The sequence below is a fragment of the Mytilus galloprovincialis genome, chromosome 5, assembly GCF_965363235.1.
Source record: "Mytilus galloprovincialis chromosome 5, xbMytGall1.hap1.1, whole genome shotgun sequence".
Classification (NCBI taxonomy): domain Eukaryota; kingdom Metazoa; phylum Mollusca; class Bivalvia; order Mytilida; family Mytilidae; genus Mytilus; species Mytilus galloprovincialis.
Window position 1 is genome coordinate 40,310,072 of NC_134842.1, and position 15,725 is coordinate 40,325,796.

At 32.6% G+C, this 15,725-nt stretch overlaps 1 protein-coding gene across 1 annotated transcript; it reads right to left on the reverse strand.

Moving 5' to 3' along the window:
- Positions 1-5,497: 5,497 nt before the first annotated feature.
- LOC143075811 (uncharacterized) lies at positions 5,498-15,238 on the reverse strand. The gene is made up of 7 exons (XM_076251367.1): positions 15,087-15,238; positions 14,709-14,793; positions 13,043-13,180; positions 12,528-12,653; positions 8,387-8,515; positions 7,320-7,451; positions 5,498-5,747 (listed from the first exon to the last, which is right to left on the reverse strand). Exons 2-7 carry the CDS (start codon positions 14,776-14,778, stop codon positions 5,614-5,616), a joined length of 729 nt encoding a protein of 242 aa, XP_076107482.1. The 5' UTR covers positions 14,779-14,793; positions 15,087-15,238; the 3' UTR covers positions 5,498-5,613.
- Between the last annotated feature and the right edge of the window lie 487 nt (positions 15,239-15,725).

A 15,725-nucleotide genomic window follows, 5' to 3' on the forward strand; every position in this document is an offset into this window, starting at 1 on the left:
CTTATATTTGAATAATTAACATGTATATAAAATTCCTGCTTTCAATCTGAATTAATACTATAGTATATATTTGAAGTGACTTATAGGTCCATTGGGCCGGGTGTAATTTAATTGAAATATTTCAATATTGTACATATCTTGTCATACACAATGTCACTATAATAAACATATTTGTATTGTATTGTATAACGCTATACATATCTAGGGGAATGATAGTGTCTTCAAATTTATTTAACCCCTCCATATTTTGTATATGCAGTCCGAATTAATGAGCCTTTTATTCAGTTTTTTTTTAATGCTGTGTAAGATATCTGTTTTTCGTTCATTATTTTGTACATAAATTGGGACGTGAGTTTTCTCGTTTTAAATGAATAGCATTGTCACTTGGTGCATTTGAAGACTTAATTAATTGACAATCATGTCAAATCTTGTTAATTATACAGACTGAGATATACAGGAAAACACCAGACAAAAACACATTGCTAAAAATGCAACTTGGACAATATGCGCTCCCATGTAAACACACAACAACAACAACAAAAACAAAACTTTCAAACTCCGATAAAATCGAAAACGGAATGTTCTCAACCAAATGGGAGTGACACCAAGCATTGCAGTCATAAAACGTTTATGTCAATTTTGTGTACTCATACTCACAAATCAACAAATACAAAGTTTTGATTGCATGTTTCGAGCAAGGTTTCTGTGATCCAAACATAGACCGGCATGTTATGACTTTAACTGCAGGTGTTCCGAAAGATTAAGTGCGGCAAGTGTCACTTGCGAGATGTAATTTTTGAGCCAATCGCTAAAACTTGCAGAACGTTAAATGATTACATAAGCATATCTTAGTTTGTCTGGTTCTGTAAATGTCAACGTACTCGAGATGGCGGTCATAACATCTATATATTGATGGTTCTTACCTATGGCCGACATATCGTATTTGTTGTGAAAGCATTGGCCACAAGTTAGCCCAGCAGACGAAACATACACCAGAACGCAGATATTTTTAACACATAACTAGAGTATAAATATTATGAAATATGTCAAAATTATTTTGTCATAGAAAAACTCATCATAGATACCAGGACTAAATTTTGTATATACGCCAGACGTGCGTTTCGTCTACAAAAGACTCAACAGTGACGCTCGAATCCAAAAAAGTTAAAAAGGCCAAATAAAGTACGAAATTGAAGAGCATTGAGGACCAAAATTCCTAAAAGTTTTGCCAAATCCACCTAAGGTAATCTATGCCTGAGTTAGAAAAGCCTTAGTATTTCAAAAAATCCAAATTTTGTAAATAGTTAATTTATAAATATAACCATATCAATGATAATTCATGTCAGCACAAACAGTTCTGACTACTGGGCTGGTGATACCCTCGGGGAAATACATCTCCACCAGCAGTTGTATCGACCAAGTGGTTGTAAATAAACTCATCATAGATACCAGGACTAAATTTTGTATATACGCCAGACGCGGGTTTCGTCTACAAGATTCCATCGTACGGTGTTGAAAGCGATAAAAGTTATTGCGAATAATTTATTATTAATTTTCAATTTTAGTAAAATAACTCAGACATGTTATTTTGTTTGTCGATTCAGTGGTTAGGTCTATAAATGATGATTGAATGACATGGGATCAGTAATTGTTACGAAAACAAGGTTCTTTTTCATCAGAATTATCGCCACAGTCATCTTTTTCGTCAAAGAACTCAGTTTTGTAAACACAGTTCCCATTATCGCAGTAACGTTGTCTACAATCACAATACCTAGCAGTAATAAAGAGAAAGCATTGTCAGTTGCGACAGAACAATATTGTGGTCATTAACCAAAATCAATTTGTAGCAAAGATTTTAAAGCTCAAACTGGATTACATATAAGCACATATATTTAAAATTTTGCAATAAAAAAACTCTATCTTTATGGAAATCTTTATGGAAATCTGTTGATTTATTGTCAAAACATATAACAGATAGTCGTTTTACGAGAAATACTAGAGAATTTAGAAAAAGTAGTGAACTTGGAAACATCAATCAACTTAATACACTCGTTGATCATCAACGTTTAAGACTCTACTGCTTCTCCTAAATTATATAGATCATAATATTATCATTTTACCAGCAGTCTAATGTTTCTACTTAAGTCACTAATATAAATTTACACAATATTTATTACATTACGTTTTTATGGAAAAAAATCTCCGACTTTATATAAAAACAGTCCTTTAATATCACGTGATCAAGCTACTTATATAATTTATTGTTAGTTACTACTTTTCAACTTAAAAGAACAAAAAGTCCGTTTCGCTGCGATACTATGATTAAATTAGGGTAAAGTTTAGTTTAAAATTATAAATCCAATTGTTCAGGTCAATTTTCATGAACGTTTTGCTGCTTGGTTGACAAGTTATATCATGAGTCTGCATTGTGCGAAACTAGGTCTTTAAGATTCAGAATATACCAACTAATTAGCAGTCAATATCTTGAAGCTTATTAAAAAAAATCATATTTTCTATGTAACGCTTGTTCATTGATAATAATTCTTTTTTTTCAATTATTTCTTGGTTCTCAAAAAACGAAACATGTCAAATACTACTTGTATTTAATTGCTTTATAAAGGCAACAGTAGTATACCGCTGTTCTAACTGCATAAATCGATTGAAAAAAAAAACAAATCCGGGTTACAAGCTTAAACTGAGGGAAACACATCAAATATAAGAGGAGAACTACGACACAACAGAAACACAGCATTAAAATGTAACATTCACAGAAACGAACTATGATATAACAATGGCCATTTCCCTGACTTGGTACAGGACATTTTAAGAAAAAATGGTGGGTTGAACCTGGTGTTGTGGCTTAAAATTATATATAATTAGATTTAAATATTCACTTTGACACTACATAATCTCTGTAATGTTATTTAATGTAAAATATATATAATTGGATTTAAATATTCACTAAAGGGGATTAAATGTTTAAAATGTCATGATCAATTCTTTAATGACTTATAAAACAGTTAATTTTCTAAGTTTAGGTATCAAGTTTTGGAATTTTATAAATAAAAAAAATCAAGAGAACAATATGACAAGAAAAACAGACTTTTAGTTCAAACTAGAGTGCAACTACTTAAATTGAATTTGGAACTGCTTACCTCGTGTACATATATTTTGCTTTACATTTTTTAATATCAATATCAAATTGAAATGATCAGTAGCCATGTTACTTCGAGAAGTCGTTGCTTTTAATGCTTGAATACCTATACATGTATTCTATGTTTAGCAGTTTCGTCAAGAAGGTATATTTTTGCTGACAATAACAGGATTGTGTCAGCTCCTAGGCATTGCAACAGGATATCCATACATGCATATTAGTGTCTAGTATTGATGAAAATGATGAATGAACAGCAAAAATGTCATATTATATGATTCAGAAAGAAGACATAAGAACTTATACGCAAATGGTGATTATTTCCCTTTCCCCAAAAGTTTCTCAGACAAATGAATTATGTTGAATTAAAAAAAATGGAGTTATTAGAAATTTTTGTAGTTTTCCAAGAAGGTCTATGCCAATGATTGTGGCATGAGTGAACATTCCGGAAAAATGGGCTCTGGTCTTTTACATGACAACTATAATGTATTAACTCTTAATTATATTCATATAAGAGTACTGTAAATGCACCAGACACATCAATAACATTTCAACTTTTCCATAGCATATCAGTTTATGACATTCGTAGATACTGCTCATTAGTGTTTTGAAGATTTCGAGTCTTCAAATATTAGTTCTTTGATTACGTTTCCACTCGTTGCCTTCGGCTGTTTATTGCTCTTTTTGTATCTTTGGACTATTCCCCATTTATATGTTTAATTTTATTTACGTTTATGATTCTAACTGAGTTTGTATGCATATGAAATGTAAAAGTTTCAAAGTCCCCTGAATTCAAAATTCCTATTATTTCCTGTATACTGATGCAACAGACAAATAGCAGAATACAAAATCAAACTTACAAAGTTATTTTCAGTAACTGTGAGTAGTTATCAAAGGTACCAGGATTATAATTTAGTACGCCAGACTCGCGTTTTGTCTACATGTGAGAACTCTTAGATCTGTGCTAAATGGTTGTTGTTGTGAGGATGTATATGTAAACTGCCTCGTCCACACTTTGTTTTATCGTTATGTTTATTTCTATGTGTAAAAACCAGAGTGAAGACTTTCTCAAATGCATTGCATAGTTTGTTTTTGTGCTGACTGTTACAACGCTATTCATGTCTAGAGGAAGGATAGCGTTTTCAAATTAATTTAACCCCTCCATATTTTTATGTGCAGTCCAAATTCGTGAGCTTTTTATTCAGTACTTTTTTGTGCTGTGTAAAATATTCGTTTTTCGTACATTAATTTGCACATAAATTGGGTCGTTAGTTTTCTCGTTTTTAATGTACAGTATTACCACTTGGTCTCTTTTGAAGACTTGCTTCAATGGCAATTATGTCAAATCTTCTTTTTTGTATACAGACTGAGAAAAACAGGAAAAAACAGACAAAATACAAAACACAACGCTAAAAACGGAACCGTGTACAATATGTTTTCCCATGTAAATAAATAAAACCAAACAAAAACTAACCTTCAGAACTCCGAGGAAAATTGAAAATGGAAAGTCCTCAACAATCGGTGACACCGAACTTTGCATTCATAAAATTTTAAACTCAAATTTTTGTACTCATACTCAAAAATCAACCAATTTAAAGGTTGGATTTCATGTTTTGAGCATAATTTTTGTGTTTCAAACACTAAGCGATGTGTTATGACTTCAATCGCAGGTGCTCCGAAAGATTAAGTGCGGACAGTTTCACCTGCACATGTGTTATTGGAGCCACTCGTTAAATCTTGCAACTATGCAAAGCTTCTTATACATGCTAAACGTTTAATGATTACATAATAATAGCTGAACTTATCTGGACCTGTAAATGTCAAAGTACTAGAGATGGCGGTCATAACATCTATTCAAGGAATGACTGTAATATTTTTTCTGTCTATGAAGAAATAACATAAAAAAATTGGTGCACACTGAATAACGCGCGCAGCAGGTTATTTAACAGTGTGCGCCATATTTTTATGTTATTTCGAATAGACAGAAAAAATATTACAGTATTTTTTTATAATTTAATTTTAAATTCTATTTTAAACCGTAGAAAACCATGAAAAAACGTTGATGAGGTCACGGTCACAATACTAAATTATGTCTATGGGGTGATAACAAAATAACGTCAGCCAATCAGAGGACGCATTACATCCAAAATTAAATTATATATTGATGACTCTAACCTAGGTTTGATATATCGTATTTGTTATGAAAGTCTTGAAGACAAGTTCTACCCAAGCAGATCAAACATACACCAGAATGCAGATTTTTTAACACATAACAAAAGTATGATTTTGATAAAAATATGCCAAAATTGTTTCGTCTAACATTTGGTGTTGAAAGTGATAAGATAATTGTTAATAAATGAATACTCTTTATTTTTTTTAAATTGATAAAAATGTCTCAGACAAGTTAAAATGTTTGAAGATTCAGTGGTTAGTTCTATAAATGATTATTTAAGGACATGACATTAGTAATTGTTACGAAAACAAGGTTCTTTTTCATCAGAATTATCGCCGCAGTCATCTCTTCCATTACAAAACTGATGGATATAAACACAGTTTCCATTATCACAGGAACGTTGTCTCCATCCACAATAATTAGCTGTAATAAAGAGAAAGCATTGTCAGTTGCGACGGTACAATATTGTGGTCATTAACTCAGATCAATCTGTAGCAAATATTTTAAAGATCAAACTGGATTAAGTGCCTATATTCCCAATTTTGAAGTAAGGGTTACACAACACACTGTGAGCAGACTTTTACAAAAATGTTATGATAACATGAAAACATATCCGAATCCAAAATCATATTTCTAAAACGCATTTGATAATATTTTAAAATCAACAAAACTATTAGAAAACATCCATAATTATTTATGACTTATTATATTTGTTTTCTATTCTATTTACTCAAATTGCCCTAAAATAAAGTACCATAATATCATTTATTTTGTTTTGCTTGTTTATAAATGGTCTAAATACAAATCTCGTCAACACTACACAGTCTCTTTTATAAATAGATTGTGATATTAAAACTATAACCGGATAACTACTTTTCGTTAAAACAAGTACAAAATTATCACACTTTATGACAATGAAATATATAATACATATAAATATGAAACAATATTTTACCCGAGAAAAATTGCAAGAATAGAAATCATCCTGGATAAAGTGTACTGTAAATATCACCATTATTACTTTTGTTAAACTACCATGGCTATGACCAGCCAGATAATATTTATTGATATTAATATACTGATATGCCGAAAACTGATGCAAATTGTAATCGAACTTTTTTTTAACTTTTTGAATCTTTAAGTGTAGATATGTTCCGTTTGGAAATATTTTAACAATATCAAAGAATGAAAAAGACAAAACATGAAAGTATCTGAACAAAATCTATTGATTTATTGTCAAAATAGAAAACAGATGGTCGTTTTATCAGAAATAGTTTAGAAATGTAGTGAATTAGAAAACGGTTAATCAACTTAAACAGCTCGTCGATTATCGTTTACGAATCCAGTGCTTCTTGTAAATTATCTAAAACTTACACTATAATTGTACCAGCAGACTATTAAAGCTATTAATATAAATGTAAATAATATTTTTTGCATTAAAATTTTTGAATAAAGATTTCAGACTTAATAGAACAAGAATACGTCCATAATACATAAATGCCCGACACGCACAAGCTTGTTTTTATACTCAGTGAACGTAAAATTGGGGTCAAACTTCAAAATTTGTAATGTAAATAGAAATATCATATAATAAGGAACATGTGTACTGAGTTTAAAGTTGATTACACTCCAAATTCACCAGAAATTATCTTGATCAAAAATTTAACCTGAAGCGGGACAGACTGATACATGAACGAACAAACTTACGGGCGGACAGACAGATGGTCGAATATACGAATGCATATATCGAAAAATATAATGCACCAAAGTGGAGTATAAACAGCCCCACTGTATCAGGTAATTAAGCTATCAATAAAGTTTACTGTTAGTTATTACGTTACAAATTTTTGCTTGTAAATCATCAAATAAAACCAAGGGTCTAAATTTGGAAAATGACCCGAAATCAATATGAATATCTTCCGAAAAAATATGGGTTTTTTTTTTTGTAAATTCACATGTGCGAAACTAGTTCTCAAAGATTGAGGCTATACTAACTTTTACAGAGATTAAAGGTCTCATCCGATCCGTCATTACAATCCGGTTGCCCATCACAAAGATGAAGATATGAAAAACATTGTAAATCATCAGCACATTTTAAATCTGCACTTCCATGTGTACATGTGTAATCTGAAAAAAGAACAAACTGATAATAATTCTCCTTTTGTAATCCACTCAATTACTGGAGTTTCTGATCTTAAAATGATATAAAAGGATCTAGTGGAGATTTTTGGTTGCAAAAACTTTGTTAAATTTTAGAACTTAACGATGTTTTTTTTTTATTTGTAGGGAGCTGAATTTTGGCTTCAAATTTCACCGTTATTAGCATGAGTTGAAACTATTCAAAATAATTTTCTACAGTTAAACGCCATGTCATGCTGCTTGAGTATTTTGGGAACATATTTATAACTATTGATATATCTTAGACCACAAAAAATAGTATCCTGTGTATAAAAAATTAGCAACCAATTATAAGTTTGCCTATGCAACTGTTTTTCATTCATTTATAGAAATCCCCTTTTCCCTAATTGGGACTAATCGGCTTTGCCTTTGATTAACGTTTTTGTGTCATTTTAATCGTTTTGAACTTTTGAGTTCCAGTAATAACATCATGTTGTTTAACAATTAAATTGGAAAAGAATTTGATTACTCTTCCAGAGTACATGAGATTACTCCAAGTTTTAGAGGGATTAGTGCTGATTTTTTTTTTCCATTCAGTTTTGCATTTCGTGTTTTGTGTACTTTTGTTCGTCTGTTGGTTTTTTGTTTTAATTTTTTTAGCCATGGTGTGGTTAAATTATTATCGACTTATGAGTTAAAATGTCCCTCTGGTATGTGTTGACTCTTTTTTAAAATTGGGATTAAGGCCTTCGTCAAATGTTGATTTTATAAGCAATAGTCTTAGAGATAAATGTTGTTGATTTTAACATACTGTGGTATATATATTTTGTTTTATACAGTTTTACTTGTGATAATAGTTGATTTTTGGATTTAACTTGACACTTTTAAATTTTTCGTTGAATTCAACACACAATAATCTCGTCAACAAGTGATAAGTATCTTACTTCGACAAATATTCTCTTGGTCATCAGATCCATCACGACAATGAACTGTTTTTCCATCACATTGTTCCCAAATATCTATACATTGAATCTGATCTGCACAATGCACTTTAGTACCTGGACAGGGACGCCCTGTTAAAAAAACAACTATTTGTGATGTGTTCTTGCAAATGTTGTGTGCTAAATGAAACTTTAAAAACAAGCAAAGTTCGTAAAGTAGCTGTGATTAATAAGTAGTAAGTTTCATTAGATTAGATTAAATTCTTGAAATTTTAAATTTCATTAAAGCAAACTTTCATCGGATATTTTGGAAACGCGTTTATCATTTTCATATTACTTACAAATAACAGTAGACATTTAGCGTAAGTGAACAATTAATGTATCAGTTACAATTAAAATAGCTACAATAAATTTAAAGTTAATACCGCAGTTCCGCTAAATCCCCAGTCCCATTAGATCGTGCTGAGGTCGCGGTATGAGCGGCATGCAAATGTAAATTTCCGTTGCTTTCACGATGCCACTACGTTCTCATTACGCTTCTACAACGATCTCGCTACGATTATAATACGTTCTCACCGCGCTTATTCTGCGACTTTACTACGCTTATCAAGATCTTTCTATGCTCGTCACGTTCTCACTACGACCATACCACGAGTTATCCGATTGCAACACGATCTTACCACGCTTCTACTGCAATTATAGCACGTTCTTACCATGATTACACTACGCTCAAACCGCGATCTTACTACGCTCTCAACAATAACGTCAGCATCGTGTTCCATATCAATACAGTATCATTTCTTCAGTTCTATTTCTAATTAATATGTAGATTTCTCGAAAAATACAATCAAGCCACCAAAATCTACTAGAACACGTGGTCGTGGTGTTAGGGTTGATGTAAAGGCAGATAAAGCTCTCATAGTAACGAATCTTGATCAAGTAGAGATGTCGGACCGATCAATCCGACCTGAATTACAACCTATTGCTGGTCCATAAAGCTGAAATGACGATATTTTAGTGAACGATAGCAGATATGAAACAGATGTGTCAATAGATATAGGAAGATGTGGTATGAGTGCCAATGAGACAACTCTCAATCCAAGTAACAATATTAATTTTTAAAAGTAACAATTATAGGCCAAGATACGGTCTTCATCACGGAGCCTTGGCTTACACCGAACAGCAAGATATAAAAGGCCCCAAAAATTACTAGTGTAAAACCATTCAAACGGAAAAACCAACGGTCTAATTTATATGAAAACAAGAAGCATGGTTGAGCCGTTAGATAAAATGGACAAGAAGTTCCAATTATATATAGACAAACAAAACCTGGAGAGAATTAATGAGGACGGCAAGGGCGTGCTAGAATCGTACTATGGTCGCAAACAGCGTGGTATAGTCGTAGTGGAAGCGTAGTTGGGTCGCAGTAGAACGTGATGGTCGTAGTGAGGTCGTATTTAACGTCGCAATGAGATCGTAGCGCAGTTTTTCCGAATAGAATCACGCTTTCGCTACGCTCTCACTACGATGGTATAGCGACCTTTGCGATCTTACTACGATCTTAGTGCGCTCTCACTACGCCTCACTACGACCTAATTTGGCCACGACCGCACCACGATTGTTTTGAACATGTTCAAAGTTGGCCACGCTCATCACGATCTTGAAGACCTCACCATGACCGTGATACGACCTTACTGCGATCTACACGATCGTACTACGATCATCAACATTTTCATTTTTTTTTCACAGATCGTAGTGCGATCGTGGCCTAGTAGGACTGGGGTCTTCAATATCGTAATGAGCGTGGCCAACTTTTAATTTGTTCAAAACAATGGTGGTGTGATCGTGGCGAAATAAGGTCGTAGGAGAACCGTATTGAGAGCGCAATACGATTGTAGTAAGATCGCAAAGGTCGCCGTACCATCGTAGCGAGAGCGTAGCGAAAGTGTGATTCTATTTGGAAATATAGAAAAGAAGATATGGTTTGATTGCCAATGAGACAACTATCCTCAAAAGACCAAAATGACACAGACATTAACAACTATAGGTCACCGTACGGGATGACTGAGCTACGATCTCACAGCGATGTTATAACGATCTCACTACGACCATCACGTTTTCACCGCGAGCCAACTACGCTTCCACTTCGACTATACCACGCTGTTCACGACCATAGTACGATTCTCGCACGCCCTTGTCGTCCTTTTTACGCCTTTTTACGACACAACTACGTTCATACTACGACAAACATTCTCATTGTCATTTTCACATAAAATATATAAAATCTCTCCAGGTTTTGTTTGTCGGTATGTAATTAGGACTTCTTGTCCATTTTCTCTAACGGCTAAACCATGCTTTTCGTTTTTATATAGAATGGACCGTTGATTTTCCCTTTTGAATTGTTTTACACGTCTTGTAATTTTTGGGCCCTTTATAGGTTGCTGTGTGGCGTGAGCCAAGGCTCCGTGTTGAAGGTACGGTACCTTGTCCTTGAATGGTTTACTTTTATAAATTGTTACTTGGATAAAAAGTTGTCTCATTGACACTCATACCACATCTGCCTATATCTATTGACACATCTGTGTCATATCTGATATCGTTCACTAAAATATCCTCATTTAAGCTTTATGGACCAGCAATAGGTTGTAATTTAGGTTGAATTGGTCGATTTGACATCTATACTTGATCAGAATTCGTTACTATCAGATCTCCCTCTGCATCTACATCTGCCCCTACCACCACGCCTACGTGTTCTAGTAAATTTTGGTGGCATAACTGTGTTGTTTCCGAAAAATCTACGTATTAATCAGAAATAGAAGGAATGGAACTCTATTGATATGGAACACGAGGTTGACGTTATTGCTGAGAACGTAGTAAGATCCCGGTATGAACGTTGTATAATCGTGGTAAGAACGTGCTATAATCGCAGTAGAAGCGTGGTAAGATCATGTTGCAAGCGTAAATCTCTTGGTGTGGTCGTAGTGAGAACGTGATAAGCGTAGAAAGATCTTGATAAGCGTAGTGAAGTCGCAGAATAAACGCGGTGAGAACTTGGTATATATAGCGGGATTGTTGTAGAAGCGTAATGGGGACCTCACCACGATCTGAATTTATTTTAGATTGCGTTCAGCGTGGTGCGATCGTAGTCTAGTGGGATTGAGGCTTTAATTGTATTCATCTAAATATATACAAATCAAATATCATATGCACCTGCAGTAACTAATTTGCTAATTAATTAAGACCACTTTCTGCGTAGTTATTTTCTGGATAGATAATACGATTGAAAATAAAAAGAGGTAATGTGTCAACAGACAGCAACCAGTTGTTAGTTACTTTACATGAATATTGCCTCAGTTTATATTATTTTGGAGAGCTATTATCTTATACTTTATGTAATATATCTACATATCTAAAGATGTATCGAACTGCAAATGATATAATAATGGAATATGCCACATAAGTTGTCCAGTTTTGTTATAGAAACGATAAAGCGGCATTATCTATCACAGCCATTTTGGCCGATTTGACTAAAATTCTCATATTTAGTTGATAACATACCAAAAACGTATATCCAAATCAACAAAAGTAAAAAATCACAATGCATGGATTCGATTATACTTATCAACATTTTGAGTGAATTTTTGTCTAGTCATGATCTACCTATAACATATAACACGACATTGACATAACTTTGAATAAAAATAAATACCGACCACGTGCAATTAAATATTTATAGGTCCATCTGATTTTATACTGTAGATTAAAAGTATGCAGCTGATCATTGTGTTTATCAGAACAAGATCGTTTTTTTGTGTAGATCGAATCAGTAAACCTTATTTCACCTTTGGCGTTGACATTCTTTTTCTTTCGCTAATAGCTAAATACACGCTTAACTTTTCTCTAACCAAAGGGTTAGATTGAAGATCATTTGAATACGGATTCGATGGGGTCAAATTAATTACTTGCAAGCAAATAATTTATCATCGATGTTTTTTTTATTCTGATTCAACTAAAATTTAACATAATTGGCTGCTCAAAGCGAATCATTAATTTACTTTCGTAAATGATTGAAAAAAAAACATATTTTTTATACATCGTTTCTAATGGCCCTTTTTTGAACTGACTGAATATGTGTTATTTTTACCTTTACATGTAGCCTCGCTTTCATCTGACCCATCATTACATGCTATGTACTCATTACATAATGCAGGCTTCCATATGCATTGGCGACCATCAGCACATTTAACATCTCCTTCACGACACTGATAATCTGATAAAGGAAGCCTTTTATTACAAAACATGCATAAAAGTTGTTACTATCTAATTATTATTTTGCCCTATTTCTTGTTTACCCTGACATGCCAATATTAATTTCGTGGAATCTACACAGTCGTAGAGAAATATGAAATGATATAACATATGTTTTTGTTTTATTTTTTGTTGTGTTCTATCATAGAATTCTAAAAGTAAGACAATTTTTTGCAAGATTGTATGAACCAGGTATTACTAGTTGCAATACGACGTGTTTTATGATAGTGGTTAAACAAAAGACAAGCATGCATGACGATCATTTAAGGATATGTATGCTTAAAACAAAGTCAAATCCCCTTATAAAAAAATCACAAGTTTTCTATGCATAAGTATTATGTTTTGCCGCACCTGTACAGAAATCTTCTCGTTCATCTGATCCGTCTGGACACTGACTTGACCCATCGCACAGATTATGCTCAAATATGCATTCACTATTGTCATCACAATGCACTTGTTTAGTCTTATAAAGTATTCCACATGAGGTACCTGAAAACAGATAAAATATGTGTGTTTTCACGGGGATAAAAATAAATAATCAATTGAGAATCAAAATTGGAAAAGTGTCAAAGAAGCAACAACCGATCAAAATTCATACCTATATAAATATCAATATACGCCCCCTTTTATGGCATGACAACAGTATCGTAATTATATTCCTTTTCAACAAATCTAGTGTAAGCTTTTGTTTCATTATTATCTTTTGAGATAATTGCCGGTATCTGTGTGCTCTGCATAGAATATTACCATGATAAAGATAAGATATGAAACATTTGAAGGTATAAACTGTCTGCATGTTGAATTATGTTTTCGAATTATGTGTTTGTAAATAAAATTTAATAAATGTTTTGACTTGTTTGTGATATCGAAAAACCTGGTTTAATTATCAGATATAGACTGATTTCTCGTGTTATACTTATATACATTGCTACATACACGAGCGATTCGAAAAAGACTGGATATATAAGGACTATAAGATGGTTAAAGGGAAACGTCACCATTTTAGAATTGATGACACACAATAGAAAATAAGAATCATCTGCTTTATCTTCTTTCTTCTTTCTTTTTTTTTTTATCAGAAATGAAGTGTAATAAACACTCAAGAAGATTTATCGTATCAAAGCAGGTTGAACTGTTACAGTTATTTTGTTAACGTTTGTTGCATCTAAAAAATGACGTAAACGATTTTCGATATATATATTCGCATTCAGGTTTTTAATGTCCATTTTTTTAAGATGTAAGAACTGTTTTTTCCTATTAAGATATGAGGTAAAGTAGGACATAGGGTAGTAAAACTTATCAATATAAGCATGAAATTATCACATACTTGCAAAAAATATTCGAAACCTAAAAAGCAATTAATTCGACAATTTTCAAAGGCCTTCTTTGAACATTTTTCTACCATGGTATAAAGGACATTCCAGTATGAAGTTCCTTGGAGCTCGATGCTATTGTTATTTTACATTTTACTTAAGTCCGTCATCAGTTGACACAATACTATAGTGTTATTAACTTGCTGTTTCTGTATTGGCACTGGTATAGATTCAAGGTTTGCTGTACAATGCTGTTTTGGCCTCGAGACAAGTAGAGTCGAGGGCCAATACAGCTGACCGATAATCTATACCAGTGCCAATACAGAAACAGCCAGTTCAGAACACTTTTATTAAATGCTGATAAGAATATAAAAAACTGTAACCAATACAGGGCCAATACGGCTTTTCCTCCGCCTTTTTCTGTATTGGCCCTGTTTATCTTAAACAAACTGTGATCAATACAGGGCCAATACGGCTTTTTCACGCTTTTTTGTATTGGCCCTGTTCGAAGAGCAATATTAAACCTTGATTTATAATGACAGTGAATCGATTTCAGTATTGCACATACTGATTTATCTGTATTATGGCGTATAAGCTCTTATCATTTAATAATAAGTAGTATTAACGAAAGAAAACACAAACAACCATACACGTTAAACTAAGTATAAATTACAATAGTACGCACTACCAATATAATCACTAACCTAACTGGGATTCTACTGTTCCAAATAGAAACAAAATAACAGCCGCTTTGATTATGATCATCTTCTCCATGTTGCAAGTTGTAAGCTTTAAAAAGATAGATGAATGTTATGTGTATAACACGCAAGCCTTGAATATATATATACAAATAAACTAGAATAGCTTCTCATGACTATTTACATATTATTTTGGGTAAATTTGACGATTATCTAGAACAAAAACGTGAGTTATTTTCTTTCTTGGTGTTCATAAAGTATCAGCCAATTATATTTTATATAGATATGTCTGTTTGAAAAATCAAATTAAGAAAAAAAGAAAAGATAATAAGAAATATCAAAAAGGTTATATACGAACATTAACCTAATATTAAACACACTTACCTCAATTTGAAAGCAAGCAACCTGTCTGATAAGATTCTACGTCTGTTCAATAAGATATACATGTAACTTCAAAATTAAATATCAAACCTCGGTGGTTATACGGTCAAATAGATAATTACAAATTCAATTATAAAAATTCAGTTCTCACAAAATCAAACCATGCGTTTCAAATGTCAAGCAGTGATAATTCGAATTGTAAATTATTCTCAGTTTAAATTGTCAATTTTTCTCTGTTTAATGTAGACTAATTATATACACGTATTTTAATGATGTAAATGTTCATTATTGTACTACTACATGTACACGTGACAAGTTATAATCTAAATATTCAGTGTTGGGTGGTATAATCGGCAACAATTATAAATGATGCTTTCTTATAATAAAGTAGTATGATTGCCAATAATTCAACTCTCTTCCAGAGATCAAATATCGTACAATATAAACCTGCAACTGTTTTCGTTTTATAATACCGATGTAGAATTCATCAGTAGCCTGTATCTTGATGTTTATTTGAAAATTTGCATATTTGTTCTTCCTTTCTCATTGTGTCTCTTCTTTTCAATCATTATATATACATGTGTAGAATTATTTCTCGGTTCTAAAAATAGAAATGACACATGCCATATACGACAGAATCGC